Source organism: Papio anubis, chromosome 12, assembly GCF_008728515.1.
Source record: "Papio anubis isolate 15944 chromosome 12, Panubis1.0, whole genome shotgun sequence".
In the NCBI taxonomy this organism is placed as follows: Eukaryota; Metazoa; Chordata; class Mammalia; order Primates; family Cercopithecidae; genus Papio; species Papio anubis.
This window is the reverse complement of record NC_044987.1, coordinates 15,447,409-15,466,787: the sequence shown is the minus strand read 5'-3', so window position 1 is coordinate 15,466,787 and position 19,379 is coordinate 15,447,409. Positions and strand designations below refer to the sequence as shown.

The window sequence follows — 19,379 nt, the reverse complement described above, 5'->3', positions numbered from 1 at the left end:
GATAGTCTCGATCTCCTGACCTTGTGATCTGCCCGTCTCAGCCTCCCAAAGTGCTGGGATTACAGGCTTGAGCCACCGCGCCCGGCTTTTTTTTGTATTTTTTAGTAGAGACAGGGTTTCACTGTATAGTCTCGATCTATAGACAGGATAGTCTCGATCTCCTGACCTCGTGATCCGCCCGTCTCGGCCTCCCAAAGTGCTGGGATTACAGGCTTGAGCCACCGTGCCCGGCTGCACACTGGCTATTTTGGTATTTTTTGTAGAGATGAGGTTTTCACCATGTTGCCCAGGGTGGTCTCAAACTCCTGGGCTCAAGCAGTCTTCCTGCCTTGGCTTCCTAAAGTGCTGGGAATATAGGTGTGAGGCACTGCACCCAGCTGGGTGATTATTAATCATGATTGTTCATTATGTTCATGGGAAAGCACTTTTCCTAATAAGCTCTTTTCTCACTACAAGTATGTAGCGTTTGTGCTCCCACTTCAGTTACTTGTCTTTAGGCATGACCTTTAATCTCTCTGAACCAGTTTCCTCATCTTAAGAATTGAAATGCTGGCTGGGCCAGTGGCTCACGCCTGTAATCCCAGCGTTTTAGGAGGCCAAGGTGAGATAATTGCTTGAGTCCAGGAGTTAGAGACCAGCCTGGGCAACACAGTGAGACCACCTCCCTGCTGTCTCTACAAAAAATCTAGAAATTAGCCGGACGTGGTGCTGTGCACCTGTAGTCCCAGCTACTTGGGAGGCTGAGGTGGGGGGATCGCTGAAGCTGGGAGGTCAAAGCTGCAGTGACCCGTGGTCATCCACTGCACTCTAGTCTGGGGACACAGTGAGACCTGTATCAAAAAGAAAAATGCTGCCTACTTCAGGGATGTAGCAAAGCTAAGTTTGAACAGAGCAAAGGAAGCGCCATAGAAGCTGCACTACTTGCTCATGCCACAGCTGGGGAATGGAGAGGTCGAATGAGGAGGTCCACTCTGTCGCAATGTTCCAATTCCCGCCCAGAGGGAGGGACCTCCCCTTCGAGGGAGGGCGCCGGAAGTGACGTGGCCCTGCGGAGACCAGGAGTCAGACTGTAGGACAAGCTCGGGCCCCACGTGTCCCCGGTACTCGCCGGCCGGAGCCCCCGGCTTCCCGGGGCTGGGGGACCTTAGCGGCACCCAAACACAGCCTACTTCCTAAGCGGAGCCATGTCTGGTAACGGCAATGCGGCTGCAACGGCGGTGAGTGCTGAGCCGGTGACCAGCACACTTTGGGCTTCTGGACGAGCCGTGCAGCAATTGGCCCCAGGTTGCCATCCTCAGTCGCTATTGGTCAGAACGGCTTTTTTTTTTTTTTTTTGGGCCGAATAGTTTTTAAAGGGCCAGTAGTTCTGTTGCCCTCCGGAAGGAATGGGGAAATCAAGAGAGCGGTGGTGCTGGGTTAAGAGTGGAAGGATTGTCTGGAACAGAACCCCGGTCCCTGCGGGCATCTGGGTGGGATTCCCATCAGGCCTGGGATGCACGGCTCTAGATTTAGTGACCCAGACCGCGAACGTTCGTCTACACAGACGTGGTCCTTTCATTCGAGGCTGGGCCGAGGCGGATGTAGATGCGGCCCCTTTGGGAAGACACGTTCCAATTTTGATTCAGAGGAGAGAGCATAAGCCAAGCCTCCGAACTGCACACAAACGTCTTAGAAGTGCGCCTTATTTTTGTATTACAGTGGTCTCCCAGCCACAACCAACTCTCCAAGTCCTCAGCTGAGACACACCTACTGAATTACTACCGTGGGTGGGAGGCCGCTGTGGGCCTTCCCATTACAAGCCTGCTTGCTGAGCCCTGGGCTTGTGCACAAACTGCAGAGTTGGTGGAGGCCACTGTCAGGCTGAGATAAGAAAGAGATGGGGAGCTGCTAATCTCCCCCTGTCCAGCCGGTTGGTGAGGGCTGGAATCTTTGCTCCTGCAGTCATTCCGGAGCCCAGGACCAGGAGTAGGAAGATCTGAATTGTAGCCCCAACTCTTTCTCGGTTATTATCTCTGTGACCCTGGGCAAGTCACCTCATGCCTTGGTGCCACCCGTTGCTTCTGTAACATGGTCCCAAAGGTGCCTGTCTTGTCTACCTGATAGGATTGTTGAGAGGACAACAATATGCAGAAGCAATAGCTTCAACATAGAAGTGCTCAATGTTTTATTTTTTAATGAAACGGTTTGACTTGAATATGCTGTGCACATTCAAGGAACTTAAGGAATTGTTTGAACCTAGTAGTTCTGGGACCTTAGAGTCCTTTCTGTGGGCTCCCTGTGGCCCAGAATTTTGGTGGCCACGTTTAGTATTTCAAGCCTAGCCTAATTTGCAAAGGGTCTCCCAGGGTTAATTTACTGGCGTGATCACACGGAGTAGACCAGAGTCTGAGGGCAGCAAACTGTCACCTGCTCCCACAATAGAGACCCCAGATGTTTGGGTGCAAAAGAACTCCATAGCACCCTGGCCAACATGGTGAAACCCCGTCTCTACTAAAAATATAAAAATTAGGCTGGGCACAGTGGCTCATGCCTGTAATCCTAGCACTTTGGGAGGCCAAGGCAGGTGGATTGCCTGAGCTCAGGAGTTCGAGACTAGCCTAGGGAACATGGTGAAACCCCGTTTCTACTAAAAATACAAAAAATTAGCTGGTGTGGCAGCATGCACCTGTAATCCCAGCTACTTGGGAGGCTGAGACAGGAGAATCGCTTGAACCTGGGAGGTGGAGGTTGCAGTGAGCTGAGAATGTGCCACTGCACTCCAGCCTAGGCGACAGAGGGAGACTCTGTCTGAAAGAAAAAAAAAAAAAAAAAAAAAGGCCGGGCGCGGTGGCTCAAGCCTGTAATCCCAGCACTTTGGGAGGCCGAGATGGGCGGATCACGAGGTCAGGAGATCGAGACCATGCTGGCTAACACGGTGAAACCCCGTCTCTACTAAAAAATACAAAAAATTAGCCGGGCGAGGTGGTGGGCGCCTGTAGTCCCAGCTACTTGGGAGGCTGAGGCAGGAGAATGGCGTGAACCCAGGAGGCGGAGCTTGCAGTGAGCTGAGATCCAGCCACTGCACTCCAGCCTGGGCGACAGAGCCAGACTCCGTCTCAAAAAAAAAAAAAAAAGGAACTCCATAGGATGAACATCCCATATCAGGGAATGTCCACTGTTGACAGTATCAGTATCTACAGTGGCTACTGTCTGATGTAGAAAGAAATGGGATCAGGCTGGATGTGGTGGCTCAGGCCTGTAATCCCAGCGCTTTGGGAGGCTGGGGCAGGAGGATCACAAGGTCAGGAGTTCGAGACCAGCCTGGCCAACATAGTGAAACCCCATCCCTACTAAAAATGCAAGAATTAGCTGGGCATGGTGGTGCATGCCCCCCTTGAACCCGGGGGGTAGAGGTTGCAGTGAGCCTAGATCATGCCACTGCACTCCAGCCTGGGCAAAAGAGTAAGACTCCATCTCAAAAAAAAAAAAAAAGAGAAATGGGACGTCTGTCTTAGACTGAAGAATTCAGTTCTACCTGCTTGGCAGTGAATACTTTTGTCCAAGGTACTCTGGCAGGAGGAAGAGGCGTGTCCTCTTGAGTTCTTGACTTGGGCTCTGCCCTCCCAATATTTCCTTGTTGGCGAAACTGGAGACAACACTCTAGGTGAACGAACTTTAGGCAGCGCAGCCTCCTAGTCTTATGGAACATCTGAGGCAGAAGAAACCTGAGTCCAACCTCTTCATTTTATAGATAAACAAACAGATCCTGATGGGACAATGTACCCAAGGTCACCCAGCCAAGAGGCTGAGCAGGACTGTACATCAGATCTGTTGACCTCAGTCCTTAATGCATGCAGTCCAGCCAGATTAAGTGACTGTTAATACTGTCAGCTTTCCCCACTGTGGCATCTTCATCCTCTTGAGTTCTTTTGCAGCCAGACATCTGGGCCTCTTGCTGGAGAAGGTGGCAGCTTGCTGCTCTTAGACTCTAGTCTACTCCATGTGGCATCTGGATGGCACTGAAATTTTCTCAAGTGCCTCGTCTGTTGTAGATAGGGAATCTATCCTCCAGTGACTCAGCACAGGTTCCCCAGTGTGGTCCTGGCTGCCCCGCCCCTGCCAGCTGCAGGCCCCACCCTTCCTGTGGCCAGGCTGATGGGCCTTATCTCTTTATCCACCTGGCTGTGCACAGCACTCCTACTGACAACTTCCTTGGCCAAGGTGGGCTTCAGGGCTCAGTGTCCTGGTTACTGCAGTGGCAGCAACAGCAGGTCCTACTGTTGCCTCCCTCTAGTCTCTGCTTCTCTGGATCCCTGAGGAGGGCAGAAGGTACTGAGGAAGGTGAAAGGGACCAGCCCAAGTATTTCCCCACTCTGAGCCCCAGCTAGCCACAGGCCAGGTTCTGAAGTTCCTTTCTTCCAAGCCAGTGATTCTGGTTCTTGGACAAGGTATTGAGGAACACAAGGAACAGAGGGGACTGTGACCTGGGGCCTTTTTCTGCAGGAAGAAAACAGCCCAAAGATGAGAGTGATTCGCGTGGGTACCCGCAAGAGCCAGGTGGGTGCAGGAGCCCGGGTGGAAGAGGTTTGTCAGAACAGTTGTGATGTTCACAGCATCACAAACTGGGGGACTCAGAGGGTTAATTCCTAGTCTGGAGGAGATGGGGTGGCTGGGCGTTAAGTTCCCTGGGGAATGGCAGATTACATTCTATGGCAAGATCGTCCCTAGGCTGGGAAAATTGTTGGAGTACAGAGGGCTCCCAAGCCCCTTCTCATTCTCAGATGGAAATTCCAGTCCCTTCAGGATCTGCCTAACCTATGAGAGTCTGAGCAGTGGCTGGGAAGGGCAGGACTAATCCAAATCTCTACCTGCAGCTTGCTCGCATACAGACGGACAGTGTGGTGGCAACACTGAAAGCCTTGTACCCTGGCCTGCAGTTTGAAATCAGTGAGTTTTCTGGAAAGGAGTGGAAGCTAATGGGAAGCCTGGTACCCCAAGAGGGGAGAACACAGCATTTCTGGCTTTGCCTTTAGCTAAAGCCTGTCTCGCTGCCCCAAGAATCCCTCTGGGCTGCTCCCAGTTCCGAAGGTGCTTTCCTCTGAATACCTCCAGCTCTGACTACCTGGGTTAGCCTGGCATTTAACATCTTAAGCTTTGGGTCTTTTTAGGAGTGTTTCTGGTCTTCCTGCTCGATCGTATGTACTCAGAGGGCAGGGACCAGGGATTATGTGCCTCTGTCCTCATCATGAATCGTAGCACAGTGTTGGGCTCAGTAAATGCTGATCAATAATGAGCGCCTGATTGATTGACTCTCTCCTCAGTTGCTATGTCCACCACAGGAGACAAGATTCTTGATACTGCACTCTCTAAGGTAACAACATCTTCCTCCCCAGTTCTTGTCCCCACTCTTCTTTCTTTCCCTGAAGGGATTCACTCAGGCTCTTTCTTGTCTGGCAGATTGGAGAGAAGAGCCTGTTTACCAAGGAGCTTGAACATGCCCTGGAGAAGAATGAGTAAGTAAAGATAGGAGAGTGTGGTGCCCTCCCAGTCTCTTGCTGGGAACTTAGTATGCTAGGTCTCTTTCTGGGACCCCGGGTGTCAGATAGGCTGCTGGGCTTAAACCCTCAGAGAGGCTGAAGGCGGCGCATAGGTGGGTTTTTTCAGGCTTCAGAAAAGGAGAGAGTCTGGTTGTGAGCCAGCTGGCTGCCTGGACTGCAAGAATGGCTGCGGGAGGGAGGGTAGGAGGGAGAGTGAGAGGAGGGCAGGTTTCATGCTCCTGAGATTTTGGGAAGGCATGCTTCCTGAACTGCCCTAGGCTCCACCACTGAAGTGGAGGCAGGGGTGGGTGGAGAAGGGGTGAAGGCTGGCTGCTCATTCCCTTTCTCTTCACCCCCATCTCCCATCTCTGTAGAGTGGACCTGGTTGTTCACTCCTTGAAGGACCTGCCCACAGTGCTTCCTCCTGGCTTCACCATCGGAGCCATCTGCAAGTAAGAGTTTTGCAAGTAAGGGGCTTGGGCAGGGGTAGGCATCAGGTGAAACTTTGCCTTTCCCTTTGGGATCTGACCCTCTGCTCCAGGGTTATCTCTTCTGCCCTGAGGAGTGTTGACTGGTGGCAGAAAACTCAGGAAATACCAGTGAGTTGGTGGTGATCTGAACTTAAATTTCTTCCTTCATTCTATGCCCTTCCCTCCTCCTCCAGGCGGGAAAACCCCCATGATGCTGTTGTCTTTCACCCAAAATTTGTTGGGAAGACCCTAGAAACCTTGCCAGAGAAGAGGTAAGTGGGGCCTGGATAGGCAGCTTGGTGGGATGTGCCCAGAAGATGCAGGGATGGGAGGAGGAGGAAAGGAACAGTGACCGCCTAGAGTTAAAATCTCATTGTAACCTCTCTCTGGGCAGTGTGGTGGGAACCAGCTCCCTGCGGAGAGCGGCCCAGCTGCAGAGAAAGTTCTCACATCTGGAGTTCAGGAGTATTGTATCCTTTTAAAAGAGTGACGGGGGAGCAGCCAAGGAAAAGGCAAGGTCTAGAGGGCTCTGGGAGTCCTGAGAGTGGAAGGGGCTTCCAGCAAGCAGCCCGTGGGGTCAGTGGCCTGTCTGTCCTTCCATCCACTCATCCGTCCACTCATTTATAGTCTAGTGTTTTCTTAGTCCCGGACAAGTGTTTGGAGTGCAAGGCATTGGGGATAATGGTGAGCAAGATAAACATTCCCCTGCATATGTAGAGTTTACTTTTTACTTAGGGATAATGCAGTTATACTGAACAGTGACTACTTCTGGAGGGATAGGGAGTACTTCCTTATTTTTTATTTTTATTTTTTGAAACAGGGTCTCACTCTGTTGCCCAGGCTGGAGTGCAGTGGTGCAATCTAGGCTCACTGCAACCTCTGCCTCCTGAGTTCAAGCAATCCTTCTACCTCAGCCTCCCAAGTAGTGGGGATTACAGGTGCCTGCCACCACACCTGGCTAATTTTTGTATTTTTAGTAGAGATGGGGTTTCACCATGTTGGTCAGGCTGGTCTCAAACTCTGACCTCAGGTGATCCACCGGCCTTGGCCTCCCAAAGGGCTGGGATTACAGGCTTGAGCCACCATGCCTGGCCAGTACTTCCATTTTTATATGCTACTATATTGTTTTGACTTTTACAATGAATATGTAGTACATTTCATAAAACTAAATTTAAAAATAGTATGTGCGAAGTGCTCCAATAAGTGAAGTTGGGAATTTTCTGGAAACTTCTAGTTGGAACATCTAAACACAGAAGTCTGGGGCTTCAGGGAAGGTTTGTTAGAGGTCTTGTAACCTTGGCAAGTCATTTAGCCTCCCTATGTCATTTTCCTTATCTGTAAAGTGGGGATAATAATACTACCTTCCGCACAGGGTTGTTGTGAAGATGAAATGATCTGACATATGGAAAGTACTTTTACAGCAGTGTCTGGCATGTAGTAAGTATGATGTAAGTGTTAGCTGTTACCATTAAGCTGAGAGCTGGAAGATGAGTGAAAGTCAGCCGGCTAGAGAAGGAAAGACAGACTCAGGCAGAGGGAATCTCATGAGGCCCCACATTGCCCAACACTGTGGTCCTTAGCAACTCTCCACAGCGGGGAAACCTCAACACCCGGCTTCGGAAGCTGGACGAGCAGCAGGAGTTCAGTGCCATCATCCTGGCAACAGCTGGCCTGCAGCGCATGGGCTGGCACAACCGGGTGGGGCAGGTAGGGGCTGCCCCTATCCTATCCCCAGTTCATCTGCATCTCCTTTCTGCCTTAATCATCCCCAATTTAGGATTTTTAGACTTTATGATTGTGTGAAAGTGATATACGTTCAGTAGAAACTGTACTTAGTACCCATACAGCCATTCTGTTTTTTACTTTCAGTACAGTATTCATTACATGAGATATTTAGCACTTTATTATAAAATAAGCTTGGTGTTAGATGATTTTGTCCAACTATAATAGGTTAATGTTAAGTGTTCTGAGCACATGTAAAGTAGGCTAGGTATATTAAATGCATTTTCAGCTTGTGTTTTCAACTTAGCAATGGGTTTATCAGGATGTAACCCCATTGTAAGTCAAGGACCATCTGTCTTCACTTCTTGACCACCCCACCTCTAACACCACAGGCTGGGAAGATTGTGAATCAGAGGCTAGACTCTAGGCCTTCATGGAGAAAATTTACCAAAAAAAAAAAAAAAAAAGAGGCCAGACTCGCACTTAGGCCTACCCAGGCTTTCTCGATGATAGGAATCATCTCACTGCCAAGTGTTTTTAGACATCCCTGTGTCCACCCTTTTGACTACCTGTTCTGCCTCCACAGATCCTGCCCCCTGAGGAATGCATGTATGCTGTGGGCCAGGTATACTTGACCAGGGAAGCCACATGGTGACATATCCCTTCCCTTTGTTCTCAACCAAGAAGCTGGTCTCACAACCTTCTGCATCTGCTACCCCAGAATAGCATTCTCAGGGAGGGGCAGGCCTTGGGATGCTACTGGTCCAAAAGGCCCTGGGGAGCAAGTAGATAGAGATGGTCCTATGCTTTGCGCCATTGGTTGGGGGAAAGAGCAGGCCTGATGTCCTAGGCTGTTTTTCCATCAGGGGGCCTTGGGCGTGGAAGTCCGAGCCAAGGACCAGGACATCTTGGATCTGGTGGGTGTGCTGCACGATCCCGAGACTCTGCTTCGCTGCATCGCTGAAAGGGCCTTCCTGAGGCACCTGGTAGGGCCTGTGCTCCACCTGTGGAGGGCTGGGAAAGGTGGTGGGGACGATTTCTCACATGAATGCTCTGTATGTAGTGCTAACTCATTCTTGCTGAATGTTGTGTATGGAGAGGACCAGGTCTGAGCCCACAGTTATCTTTTCAGTGATGTCCTCAGGTCTGTGGTCACAGGATGGTGTTAAGAGCCCTTGGAGCTCACAAGAACTTCTCATTCCAGGAAGGAGGCTGCAGTGTGCCAGTAGCCGTGCATACAGCTATGAAGGATGGGCAAGTAAGTGGGGGGAAATAGGTGGCAAGCCAGGGAAGGGAGGACTGTGGCATTTCTTCCTGTGCATCCCAGGTTTCTAAGCAGTCCGCTCTCAGACTGTGCTGAGGCAACTGTTTTCTTCCCCAGCTGTACCTGACTGGAGGAGTCTGGAGTCTAGATGGCTCAGATAGCATACAAGACACCATGCAGGCTACCATCCATGTCCCTGCCCAGGTACCAAAGCTGGAGGGTGAGGGGGTAATAAACAAGAGTGCATATAATCTCATTTGTTCTCACCAATTCCCACCTCCTTCCCGCATACAGCATGAAGATGGCCCTGAGGATGACCCACAGCTGGTAGGCATCACTGCTGGTAACATTCCACGAGGGCCCCAGTTGGCTGCCCAGAACTTGGGCATCAGCCTGGCCAACTTGTTGCTGAGCAAAGGAGCCAAAAACATCCTGGATGTTGCACGGCAGCTTAACGATGCCCATTAACTGGTCTGTGGGGCACAGATGCCTTGGTTGCTGCTGTCCAGTGCCTACATCCTGGCCCTCAGTGCCCCATTCTCACTGCTGTCTGGGGAGTGATTACCTCAGAAGACTGAACTGCAGGGTTCAAGCCTTCTGGGGATTTGCCTCAGTTTGGGGCCTTGATGACTGCCTTGCCTCCTCAGTATGTGGGGGCTTCATCTCTTTAGAGAAGTCCAAGCCACAGCCTTTGAATGTAACCAACTCTACTAATAAACCAGCTCTGAAGGTGTTTTTGTGTGTGTGTGGGGGGGGGGGTTGGCGGGAAGATATGAACAAACACAAAGCCCTTTCATCCTTACCTCGGAGGCTGGGACTTTTGCCCAAAGTTCTCCTGGTACATCCTTTCTGCTTCTGCCTCAATAGTTTTCATTTCACACAGAATAAATTGTCTCGCAGGAACACCAAGAAACAGAGCCATAATCTTAAATTCCTATGGTTTGCTCCTTCTTCCGTTAACAGTAGAGCCTATTTATATTGCATGCCCCTCCCACCCCCACTATCAGGAAAGTATAGAAAGTCACTAATCCTACAACTCTCTTGCAAAATGAAAACAAATGCTCCATTTTTAGAAAAACAATCCTTTAATAAAATTAGTTCATCTAAAACTCCCCAATGCCTAAGGTTCTAGTCTTGGAAGGGTTAGCTGCAAAATTCCAGTTCGGAAGCCAACGGAGGCTCAGTCCAGACAGGGATTAACCGACTTGTGCTGGTATCTAGGTGCTTGGATTGCCGAGTTGAGTTTGCTGGAAGGGAAATGGGGAGGCCCGACAGGCTGGGCTGCCAGTCGGCTTCCGCGAAAACGACTCTTGCTGTCCACAGAGCCAGCCGTGAAGCCAAACTGCAGGCCTCTGCCCTCCCCTAAATGTCCTCGTAGGAGGCAGTCACTCGGGAGGAAGATGTGCCTGTTACCAAGTGCTTCGTCCCGGCCCCAGCGCAGACCTATGAATGAAGATGGAGGGAGATCTGATGTGAAAGGCCTGGGTCCCGGCCGCAGAGGGGGCGCCAGACCGAAACCAGCGATCGTGTCTCTCCCACCAAAGCCTCCAGACCGGCGGCCACGTCTGAAAGTCCTGGGCTAAGCACCACGCCGGGGGAGTACCGGACACCCTGGCTGCAGCTGCCGAGGGCCTCACTCACCTTCAGGGCCGCCGGCCTCTCGGCCTGGACTGCCCACCTCGGCCCTGCGTCAGAGCGGAAGGCCAAGTCTTCCAGAAGGTGCTGCGGCCTCCCCGCAGCCCCTCAGCGACTCAGGATGGGGCAGCTGGCTGAGTCACGAGCGCCGAGGCGGGCAGGTGCGGCGCCGCCGGCCTCCCCCCGGCAGGCTCGGGTCCTCCGCGCCACGGTGGTCCCCGAAGAGTGCCCAAGCCGCGTCCAGAGGGCCCGAGCCCTACCGGAGGGCGGCCGGCGGATGGGGCAGGGCCCGAGGCCGACGCGGCAGGCGGTGCAGGCCAGGAAGGGGGCGGGCGGGGACTCGAGGCCGGGCGGCAAAGGCGGGCGATGGGAGGGTAAAGGAGCCGGGAGCCGCGGCCCGCTTGCCCCGCAGTCTGAAGTGGCTCAGCTCTTTCCATGAGGGCGGTGGTGGCCCTTAAAAGGGCCTTTGTGGTGGCATGGGGAGGCCTGGCGGCCGGCCGCGGCGCGGGCCCTCTTAGTACTCCTGGGAGGCCTGGGTGGCCTTCTTGCCGCCCGAGGGCGCCTTCGGCCCCACGGTGGCGCTGGTCTTCTTGGGCAACAGCACGGCCTGGATGTTGGGCAGGACGCCTCCCTGGGCGATCGTCACGCCGCCCAGCAGCTTGTTGAGCTCCTCGTCGTTGCGGATGGCCAGCTGCAGGTGGCGGGGGATGATTCGCGTCTTCTTGTTGTCGCGGGCCGCATTGCCCGCCAGCTCCAGGATCTCAGCGGTGAGGTACTCCAGCACTGCCGCCAGGTACACGGGCGCGCCGGCGCCAACGCGCTCGGCGTAGTGGCCCTTCCGCAGCAGCCGGTGTACACGGCCCACTGGGAACTGGAGGCCGGCGCGCGACGAGCGCGACTTGGCCTTGGCGCGGGCCTTGCCGCCAGTCTTGCCGCGGCCCGACATGCTAGCGAGGTAGACCGGTGAAGTACAACGGTTCAGAGACACCCCAACAGAAGCCCGCCGCAGTGTAACTGCTGTCGCGCGCGCGCCGTGAGGCCGCCTTTATAAGCCCCCAGGACACACCTCTGCGCCCTCCTGATTGGCTCTTTTCTCCAATACCCGCCTCCGGTTGGTTGCGGTTAACCCTTGGGTGTCGCGCCTCGGCTGAGGGAGCGCGCCCGCTGATTGGTCGAATTTGAAAACCTTTTGCCCGGGGAGAAAAGGCGAGGAGGCGGGGTAGCACGCAGACGGCCAAACACCCGCTGATGTAGCCAATCCTTGTAAAGCGCGCGAGATTTAAACACTACAGTCGGAAGGCCGAACCGGAAGACAAAAGGGGTGGAGTCTGAGGCCACCTAGAGAGCGTCTGGGAAATCTGTGCTGGCGTAGGATGTTTAAAGGAAAGGGGTCAATACTATAGCTACCCTTTCCAGGTCCGGTCACTCCACACTCCCTTCTCCTACCTGACAAAGGGAGAATGGAAAAGGGAAGAAATTAGACCCCTTAAAGTTTTCTTTTTCTTTCTTTCTTTTCTTTCTTGTTTTTAATAGACCAGGTCTTGCTTGCTGTCACCCAGGCTGGAGTGCAGTGGTGTGATCTCAGCTCACTGCAAGCCTCGGACTCCTGGGCTCAAGGGATCCTTCCTGCTCAACCTCCCGAGTAGATGGTACTACAAATGCTCCACCACAGTGGGCTAATTATTTATTTTTGTAGAGACGGAGTCTCGTTTTGTTGCCCAGGCTGTCTTGAATTCCTGAGCTCAGGCAATCCTCCTGCCTCGGCCTCCTAAAGTGCTGGGATTACAGGCATGAGCCACTGTACCCGGTGTCTTTGAAAGTTTGACCCCATGCCAGGAAACAGGATAACTTCAATTTTGTGGCCCTCCATGCCACCTGAAGTATCAGGATTTAAATGTTTATTCAATATGTTCTGTTTGGTCTCAGTTCTGTTCACTTCTTATTAGACAGGGTCTGGTGGGGCAGAGAGAGAGGCATCCTGTTGGAGGAAGTACCCCCACCTACCCTCCCAATCCACCCAAAAATGCCCATATAGGAAATATACCTACAGGAACAATAAGAAATAGACAACACTTTATTGTCTCCATTGAGAGCATGTGGCCCCCTGCTTACTTCTTACTAATCAGAACACTTAATTTACAATCAAATAACAGGTCACTGTGGAGCCTGTGTCCCTAGCCCTGGCCCAAGTTCTATCCCAAAAACCAGTAGTTCCTTGAGAGTCAGGACTCTGAAATGTGACTGTGGATAACTGCAAAAAAAAACTGCTGTATCCCACCCTGTGAGGCTGTAAAGACAGGATGGAGAGGGAGAGTAGCAAGTTGCAGAAAGTCATAAGTAAAATCCAATCAGTAGACAGTAGGGGGCAAGAAACGCCCAGGATGCCAGTGATCACAGGGAAAAGAAAATGCTGAGAACAAAATCTGGAAGAGTATGAAGAGTGAGAGAGGCCTGGGCAAGGAGGCAGTCTGGGACCAGAGAGAGGTCAGCCTGAGTCAGGAATCCTAGAGACTGTGAGGTAAAGGACAATGATCAAGGGACTCAGACATCATAGAAGAGTCGAACGAGCTGATATCGAATGGAGAAGGTGAAGGCACTGCCCAGGATCTGCAAGGAGAAATGGACTGGAGTAAGAATCACGGAGAAAGGGAGACAAGGAGGTATAAACCCAATCCCCATCCTCACCTGCAGCAGCAGCAGGAGCAATGTGAGGTTTCTCTCATGTATGGGCCCAAAGATTTTAAGTAGCAAGTTGATGAGGGTCATGTTGTTACATTCAGTGAATTCACCATCCTCAGTATCACTTTGGTGTATTGTCACCAGCCGGAGGCTCTCTGCCACCTGGAGGGACCAGAGGTGAAGAGAACCTCAGCTAATACCTATGCTTTAGGAATGTGGATCTATTTAATGCTTCCAAGTTCCCCTTGGATCTGATGTAGGCCTAGGTTCCCCATTCCTCAAGGTCAGGATGGTAGCCTAGGGCCTTACCTCCTTGTTACCCTGTTACCTTTAAAATAAAGGTGCCCAAGAAAGAGAGGCTCTTGGTCTTGAACTTGGAATAGCTCATCTCCAGTTTGCCTGTCTTGATATTGAGTCTGCGGGGGGAAGACAGCTTCATGTGACTGGGCCACTATTTGAACCCTCCTCCCTGTGGCTAATCAATAGGAAGAGCATTGAATGTGGAGTCAACCTGAGATCTATTTCTGGCTCTGCTGCTTGCTGTTATCAGAACCACTGTGAGTATCAGATGATGCAAATAAATGTGCTTTGGAAGTTATAAAGGGTTACTCACATGGAAATAGCCCTTCTTTGGGCCCACTCCCTTTGCACAGCAATGTAAAGGCTGGCATTAGATATCCCAAGTGAAAAGGCTATGATGTCCATTTCAAGCCCCAAAGCGGCTACCTGGGTATGCGGTGGCGAGGGCAGGGGATGATATGCAGGAGCTGAGGCAGTGAGTAGAGGAAGTTGAACACCTGGGGCATGAAGAATAGTAGCATGGTCTTGCTGAAGTGTCCCAAGATGCCCACCACGGCAAAGGTCATGCCAGCAAAGTAACAGAAGGTATCTCCCACAAACACCCGTGATGGGTACCTGTGGGGGGGAGAGGATCCGAGCCAGTGGCAAGAGGCATTACCAATCCTTTCTCTCACATCACACCCTATGGGCACTGGACTAGCCCTGACCCTAGTTCTGACTTAGAGGAGACTCCAGTTGTGCAGCAACTCTGCAGGATCCAAGGCCCTGAATTCATCTATTCCTGGGACCTCCACGCACTCATCCCCAACTACTGTTGGGTAGGGAGAAATTTCAGAATACGACCAACTGAAGACACAGAAAATTCCATGGAGGTATGCACAGGTTTAACCTCTCCACCACAAGGTGGGTTATGATAAGGGCCATCTTTGCCATGTGTTCGGGTAGTTTTCCCCTTTTCCCCTTATCCATAAGCCTACTTACCAGTTGTGGTACAGCAATCCCAAAGTGGTGAAAAAAAAGGGTATCATGAAGTAGAGGGAAAAGACATGATCATCCCGACAATCACCTTTGGAAGCAGGGAAGAAAGAAGGGAAAATTAATACCCACTTCTTCTGCATACCTTGGTCCTATTTTTGTCTAAGTTCTGTTTACAGCTGTATCATCCACCTCACCCAAGTCACTTTCAAGAACTCAATACCCCTTTTATGTCACCCAAGGCAATTCCCAATATTCCACCTCTTTCATGCAGCCTTCCAAACTAGTTACTGTCTTAAATTTGGTTTAGCCCATTCTGATGTCAGTTTGGACACCAACTTTACTTCTTAGCTTTGTGACCTTGATCTTGATCATGACACATTTAACTTCTCTAAATCTGTTTACTCATCTGTAAAACAGGGCTGATTATAACATGTGCCACATAAAACCATTACAAGATTTAAATACGATCATGTTTAAAAAGTACTTAGCTTTAATAAACATTTGTTGATGTCCATCAGCCAAAGACCACTAGAAACACATCTATAGTTCGAAGCTAGGTTTAATGACTTGTTGTAAAAAGGGAGACTTCAGAAACCACACACCATTGGGAACCACGGAATGTCTCAGTAAGAAAGTGTTAGGAGGGGCTTGTAGTTTTGGGTATTTTGGGAGAGGGTAAAAGAAAGTAAGAGTTTTGCTCTGGATTGGGTGCTGTTAGAAAGCAGGTGTAATTCATGGCCGGGTGCGGTGGCTCACACCTGTAATCCCAGCACTTTGGGAGGCCGAGGTGGGCGGATCACCTGAGGTCTGGAGTTTGAGACCAGCTTGACCAACATGGAGAAATCCCATCTCTACTAAAAATACAAAACTAGCTGGGCGTGATGGCACATGCCTGTAATCCCAGCTACTAGGGAGGCTGAGGCAGGAGAATCGCCTGAACCTGGGAGGTGGAGGTTGCAGTGAGCCGAGATCGCACCATTGCACTCCAGCCTGGGCAAGAGTGAAACTCCGTCTCAAAAAAAAAAAAAAAAAAAAAAAAAAAAAAAGAAAAGAAAACAACAATAATTCTATGATCAAGCATTTTAATGTTTATCTAAGAAGTGGTAGGAACTGGCTGGCCACAGTGGCTCAAGAGTGTAATCCCAGCACTTTGGGAGGCCAAGGCTGACAAATCACTTCGGCCCAGGAGTTCAAGACCAGCCTAGGCAAAATTTGCCAGGTGTGGTGGCGCATGCCTGTAGCCCCAGCTACCTGGGAGGCTGGGGCAGGAGGATCGTTTGAGTCAGAGGATGCAGTGAGCTAAGATCGTGCCACTGCTCTCCAGCCTGGGTGACAGAGGGAGACCCTGTCTCAAAAAACAAAAAAAAAGGTGGTAGGAACTGAGTTGTTATTGGAAAGCAGCAGCAGTCGCTCATGGCTCATGTTAACCAAGAGAGAAGATCTTGGCCATTTTGTGGGTTGCTCAGTGTTTTTGTGGTTTTATCTGTGCTCAAACAGGATTATAGAGGGAGGGGTCTAGTTTTGGTCTTCCTCCATCATGGTCACAGAATGACCCTGTGTAACGTTGAGGTTCTGTGAAATTGTTTATATTCAATGGGAGAAGATCATGGCCTAGCTGTTAGTGCCAATCCAGCTATAAATGACAGGGCTGCTATTTTTCTTTCTCACTTTCAATAAATCTGCATTATTTGCAAAGTAAGTAGCCTCCCTTATCTTCTATAATTACTACGCATATTGCTTTTTTTCCCTGAATTTCCCAAAGTCATATATCAGGCCACACCTTTAACATTCAGACTTCTCTCTCCCCACCCCCAATCCCACCTACCTTCCAACTCTACCAGGTTGAAGACAATGATGGAAGCAGAAATGACTAGTGACTGGCCAGCCTCTAGGCCATTAATTCCTGCTAGGATATTGATGGCATTGGTACAGAACACTGCCAGCAGCCCCATGTAGACATAGTACAGGATTCCTGAAGGGAGAGATGGTAGGAAAAGTAGTGCCACCTAGAGGAGGAGGATTTAGAAAAGTGGTGAGGACAGAGGATAGGATGAAGGGCTACCAGAAAGGATCTGGGAAGACACAGAGACAGAAAAGGAACACTTGAAGGAGAATGTGAAGCACCAGGAAGGGTGCCCTGAAGTAGGTGCCATAGGAGTAGCAGTGGCAGGACTACCTACCCAAGTCCAGATGCAGGCCAAGAATCGGGCGGAAGGGCTTCGGCACCACAATGGTCGTGTTGCCAAAGTTGGTGAAATAGACCATGAGGAGAGGTAGTGAGGCAGCTGTGGGTAGCAGCAGCTTATGGCGCCAGCGCAGATTCAGTACATCATCCGCAAAGCCCAGGAAGATCATGCAGCAGATGGCAAGGAGGGCACCTATCAGGGCCACAAACTGGGGGAGGCTAGGGCAGGTCCATGACTCAAGCCTGCTCCCATTTCACCTTTTAAGAATTCTTGTCTTTTCTTATCATTTCTTAGCCCCTCCCCACAAGCCCAAATAACACCAATTCTCTCAGGTACCTCCCAGGTCCCAGCCACAGGCAACCACCCCCACGAACCCACTTACTTCATGGTGGGGGAATGCCTTACACTGCTCCTTCACAAAGCAGTTCAGGAAGGGGAAAGGGATGAAGCAGAAGAGGATGATAAGGAAAACAGCACCGCTGATCACTCCCTGGGATTCTGGGCTGTGGCCCAGCAGCAAGGGGGCGAGGGGAAAGAGGAAAGGGGGCGTGGTCACTCACTAGTGCAGGTGTTACAATAACCCAAAGCGGTCTTCTCATTCCTGGTTTTTTATTTTGGGAAGTGGTGAGGGAGGCGGAGGGAGGAAAGCACCACTGCTAGAGTCCCTGATATACCCAAGGTTCCCTACCCATCCTTTCCCCAATGCGAATAAGTTCTGCTCATCACCTCTCCGAGTTCCAGGCTGCCTGGGTTAGTTCTGAGTTTTCACGTGTGGTCAAGCACCCCGGTCCCCGCCCCTGCCCTAGCCACTCCTTCCTTAGCCCTTGCCCCCTGCCCGGAACCGTGTGCCGCTGCTCACATCTGTTGTCGGCTGGTTTTGTTGAGGTCCTGACCACAGAGGCGCGCAGCAATGAAGTGGCCCCGGAAGGCTGGGATGAGGGTGACTGTGGCCACAAATCCCAGCAGCGAGACGATCAAATTGACCAGCAGCGGCATGGGCAATTCCGAGAAGGCCCACATGGTGACCGGTCAGGGGCCCGGCTCCGCCGCCTCTTCAGGTAACTGGCAAGCTGAGCAGCAGTCCTGAGGCCTCAGCAGTATGGAGTGGCCGCTCCCCACAGGCAGGCTCTTCCCACACCAATCTGAGCAGAATCCAACAACTCTGACTTGAGCCGCCCTCGGGACCTCGAAGAACCTCTCTAAGGCAACCTAGGTTCTGCCCCACTGAACCAGCCTACCTACTGTTTCCGCCCGGATTTTGTTCGCTGAACAACTATTACTGCGGAGGGCGGCAGCCGCCATTTTTAATATGGGCACTAGAGGTGTGTGTGGGGGGGGTGGAGGTGAAAAAGAAGTGTGATTCTAAATTTCATCCTATGTTCGAGAGTAGAATCACCGAGAGAGTATTGGAAACGCAATTAAAGAAAAGCAGCCAAGAACGGATACTTCCCTAACATTATTTTAAAGATGTACTACCCAGAGCGGAAATGCCAGTTGCCCGGTTCCAAGATGAATGCCTCCTTGTACCACGTGTCTGATACAGCTCACATTCCGGTTGCACGTCAGTTTTAGCTCAGTCCGCCTCCGTAGGTCAATTTTAAAGGGCCCGTACGTTGCCCTTAATCTGGGATGCCTCCGGCTTCAGGAAAATGGCTATTGAAAGGCAGGGGGTGGGGAGGAGGGACGATGGTGTGGAGCCGCGCCTGTTCCTTGCAGGAAACCTGTTGCCAACATAGTCAGAAGCCAAGGTAAACACAACTCAGTTCCCGGAAACGCAGCTACGGTTTGGAAGGATGGTGTAAATTCGGAAGCGTAGATCCTTGAAAAGCCCCTCCCACTCTGTTTTTCTTGTCCTCGATCCTGGTATTTTTTTCTCAGCATCCCACCCACCTTCTGCCCCAGCTGTAGCAGTTAGTTGCCCGGCAACCCAGCGCAGCACTTCACTCAGGGATTGGGAGTACCCTCAGGTCTTGGATTTAACTCGGGACTTCAGCTTGGCCCTGGATCCATTGTACTTAGCGCCCACAAGGAGGAGACGGAGATTTCCAGGCTGAGGCTCTGGAAACAGCTAAGGAGGCAGAGGAATCAGACCCACAACTGACTTCCTGTGAGTCTGAGGAACTCCCAGTCAGGTTTCTTCCTGTAGGTCACTGTGCATTTTGCTTGGCCTCCTGCAGGTCGCTGTGCATTTTGCTTGGCCTGTTCCCCTGCAAACAACAATTCGCCAGCTGTTTTGTTTTGCTTTGTTTTGTTTTTTTTGAGATGGAGTTTCGCTCTTGTTGCCCAGGCTGGAGTGCAATGGCGCGATCTCGGCTTACTGCAACCTCCACTTCCTAGGGTCAAGCGATTCTCCTGCCCCAGCCTCCCGAGTAGCTGGGATTACAGGCAGTAGCTTGGATTACAGGCATGCGCCACCACGCCCGGCTAATTTTGTATTTTTAGTAGAGACGGGGTTTCCCCATTTTGGTCAGGCTGGTCTCGAACTCTTGACCTCAGGCGATCTGCCCGCCTCGGCCTCCCAAAATGCTGTGATTACAGGCCTGAGCCACCACGCCTAGCCAGTTCACCAGCATCTTTTTTTTTTCTTTTTCTTTTTTTTTTTTTTTTTTTTTTTTGAGACGGAGTCTTG

General features: G+C 51.4%; 3 protein-coding genes across 7 annotated transcripts; 1 reads left to right on the top strand and 2 right to left on the bottom strand.

The window, feature by feature from the left end:
- Positions 1 to 1,011: 1,011 nt before the first annotated feature.
- HMBS (hydroxymethylbilane synthase) lies at positions 1,012 to 9,705 on the top strand. 4 transcript variants are annotated; one of them, XM_009187457.4, is made up of 14 exons: positions 1,012 to 1,307; positions 4,483 to 4,536; positions 4,854 to 4,926; positions 5,301 to 5,350; positions 5,437 to 5,492; positions 5,891 to 5,968; positions 6,181 to 6,258; positions 6,381 to 6,456; positions 7,580 to 7,693; positions 8,295 to 8,333; positions 8,575 to 8,694; positions 8,913 to 8,966; positions 9,090 to 9,176; positions 9,267 to 9,705. In XM_009187457.4, exons 1-14 carry the CDS (start codon positions 1,185 to 1,187, stop codon positions 9,438 to 9,440), a joined length of 1,176 nt encoding a protein of 391 aa, XP_009185721.2. In that variant the 5' UTR covers positions 1,012 to 1,184; the 3' UTR covers positions 9,441 to 9,705. The 4 variants fall into 4 exon arrangements, with proteins under 4 accessions (XP_009185721.2, XP_003910858.2, XP_009185722.2 ...); XM_003910809.5 differs by having other exon boundaries at positions 1,015 to 1,217; XM_009187458.4 differs by having other exon boundaries at positions 1,015 to 1,284.
- A 333-nt stretch (positions 9,706 to 10,038) lies between these two features.
- LOC101001711 (histone H2AX) lies at positions 10,039 to 12,532 on the bottom strand. Of its 2 annotated transcripts, XR_002517251.2 has the most exons (2): positions 10,614 to 12,532; positions 10,039 to 10,415 (listed from the first exon to the last, which is right to left on the bottom strand). XR_002517251.2 is itself a non-coding variant. In XM_021926619.2 (1 exon), exon 1 carries the CDS (start codon positions 11,551 to 11,553, stop codon positions 11,122 to 11,124), a length of 432 nt encoding a protein of 143 aa, XP_021782311.1. In that variant the 5' UTR covers positions 11,554 to 12,532; the 3' UTR covers positions 10,039 to 11,121. The 2 variants fall into 2 exon arrangements, 1 of the variants encoding a protein (XP_021782311.1); XM_021926619.2 differs by having other exon boundaries at positions 10,039 to 12,532.
- A 128-nt stretch (positions 12,533 to 12,660) lies between these two features.
- On the bottom strand, positions 12,661 to 18,532 carry DPAGT1 (dolichyl-phosphate N-acetylglucosaminephosphotransferase 1). Its single transcript, XM_003910813.4, has 9 exons — positions 17,610 to 18,532; positions 17,133 to 17,253; positions 16,745 to 16,958; positions 16,390 to 16,536; positions 14,568 to 14,652; positions 14,013 to 14,201; positions 13,615 to 13,702; positions 13,293 to 13,448; positions 12,661 to 13,214 (listed from the first exon to the last, which is right to left on the bottom strand). Exons 1-9 carry the CDS (start codon positions 17,768 to 17,770, stop codon positions 13,149 to 13,151), a joined length of 1,227 nt encoding a protein of 408 aa, XP_003910862.1. The 5' UTR covers positions 17,771 to 18,532; the 3' UTR covers positions 12,661 to 13,148.
- Positions 18,533 to 19,379: the final 847 nt, after the last annotated feature.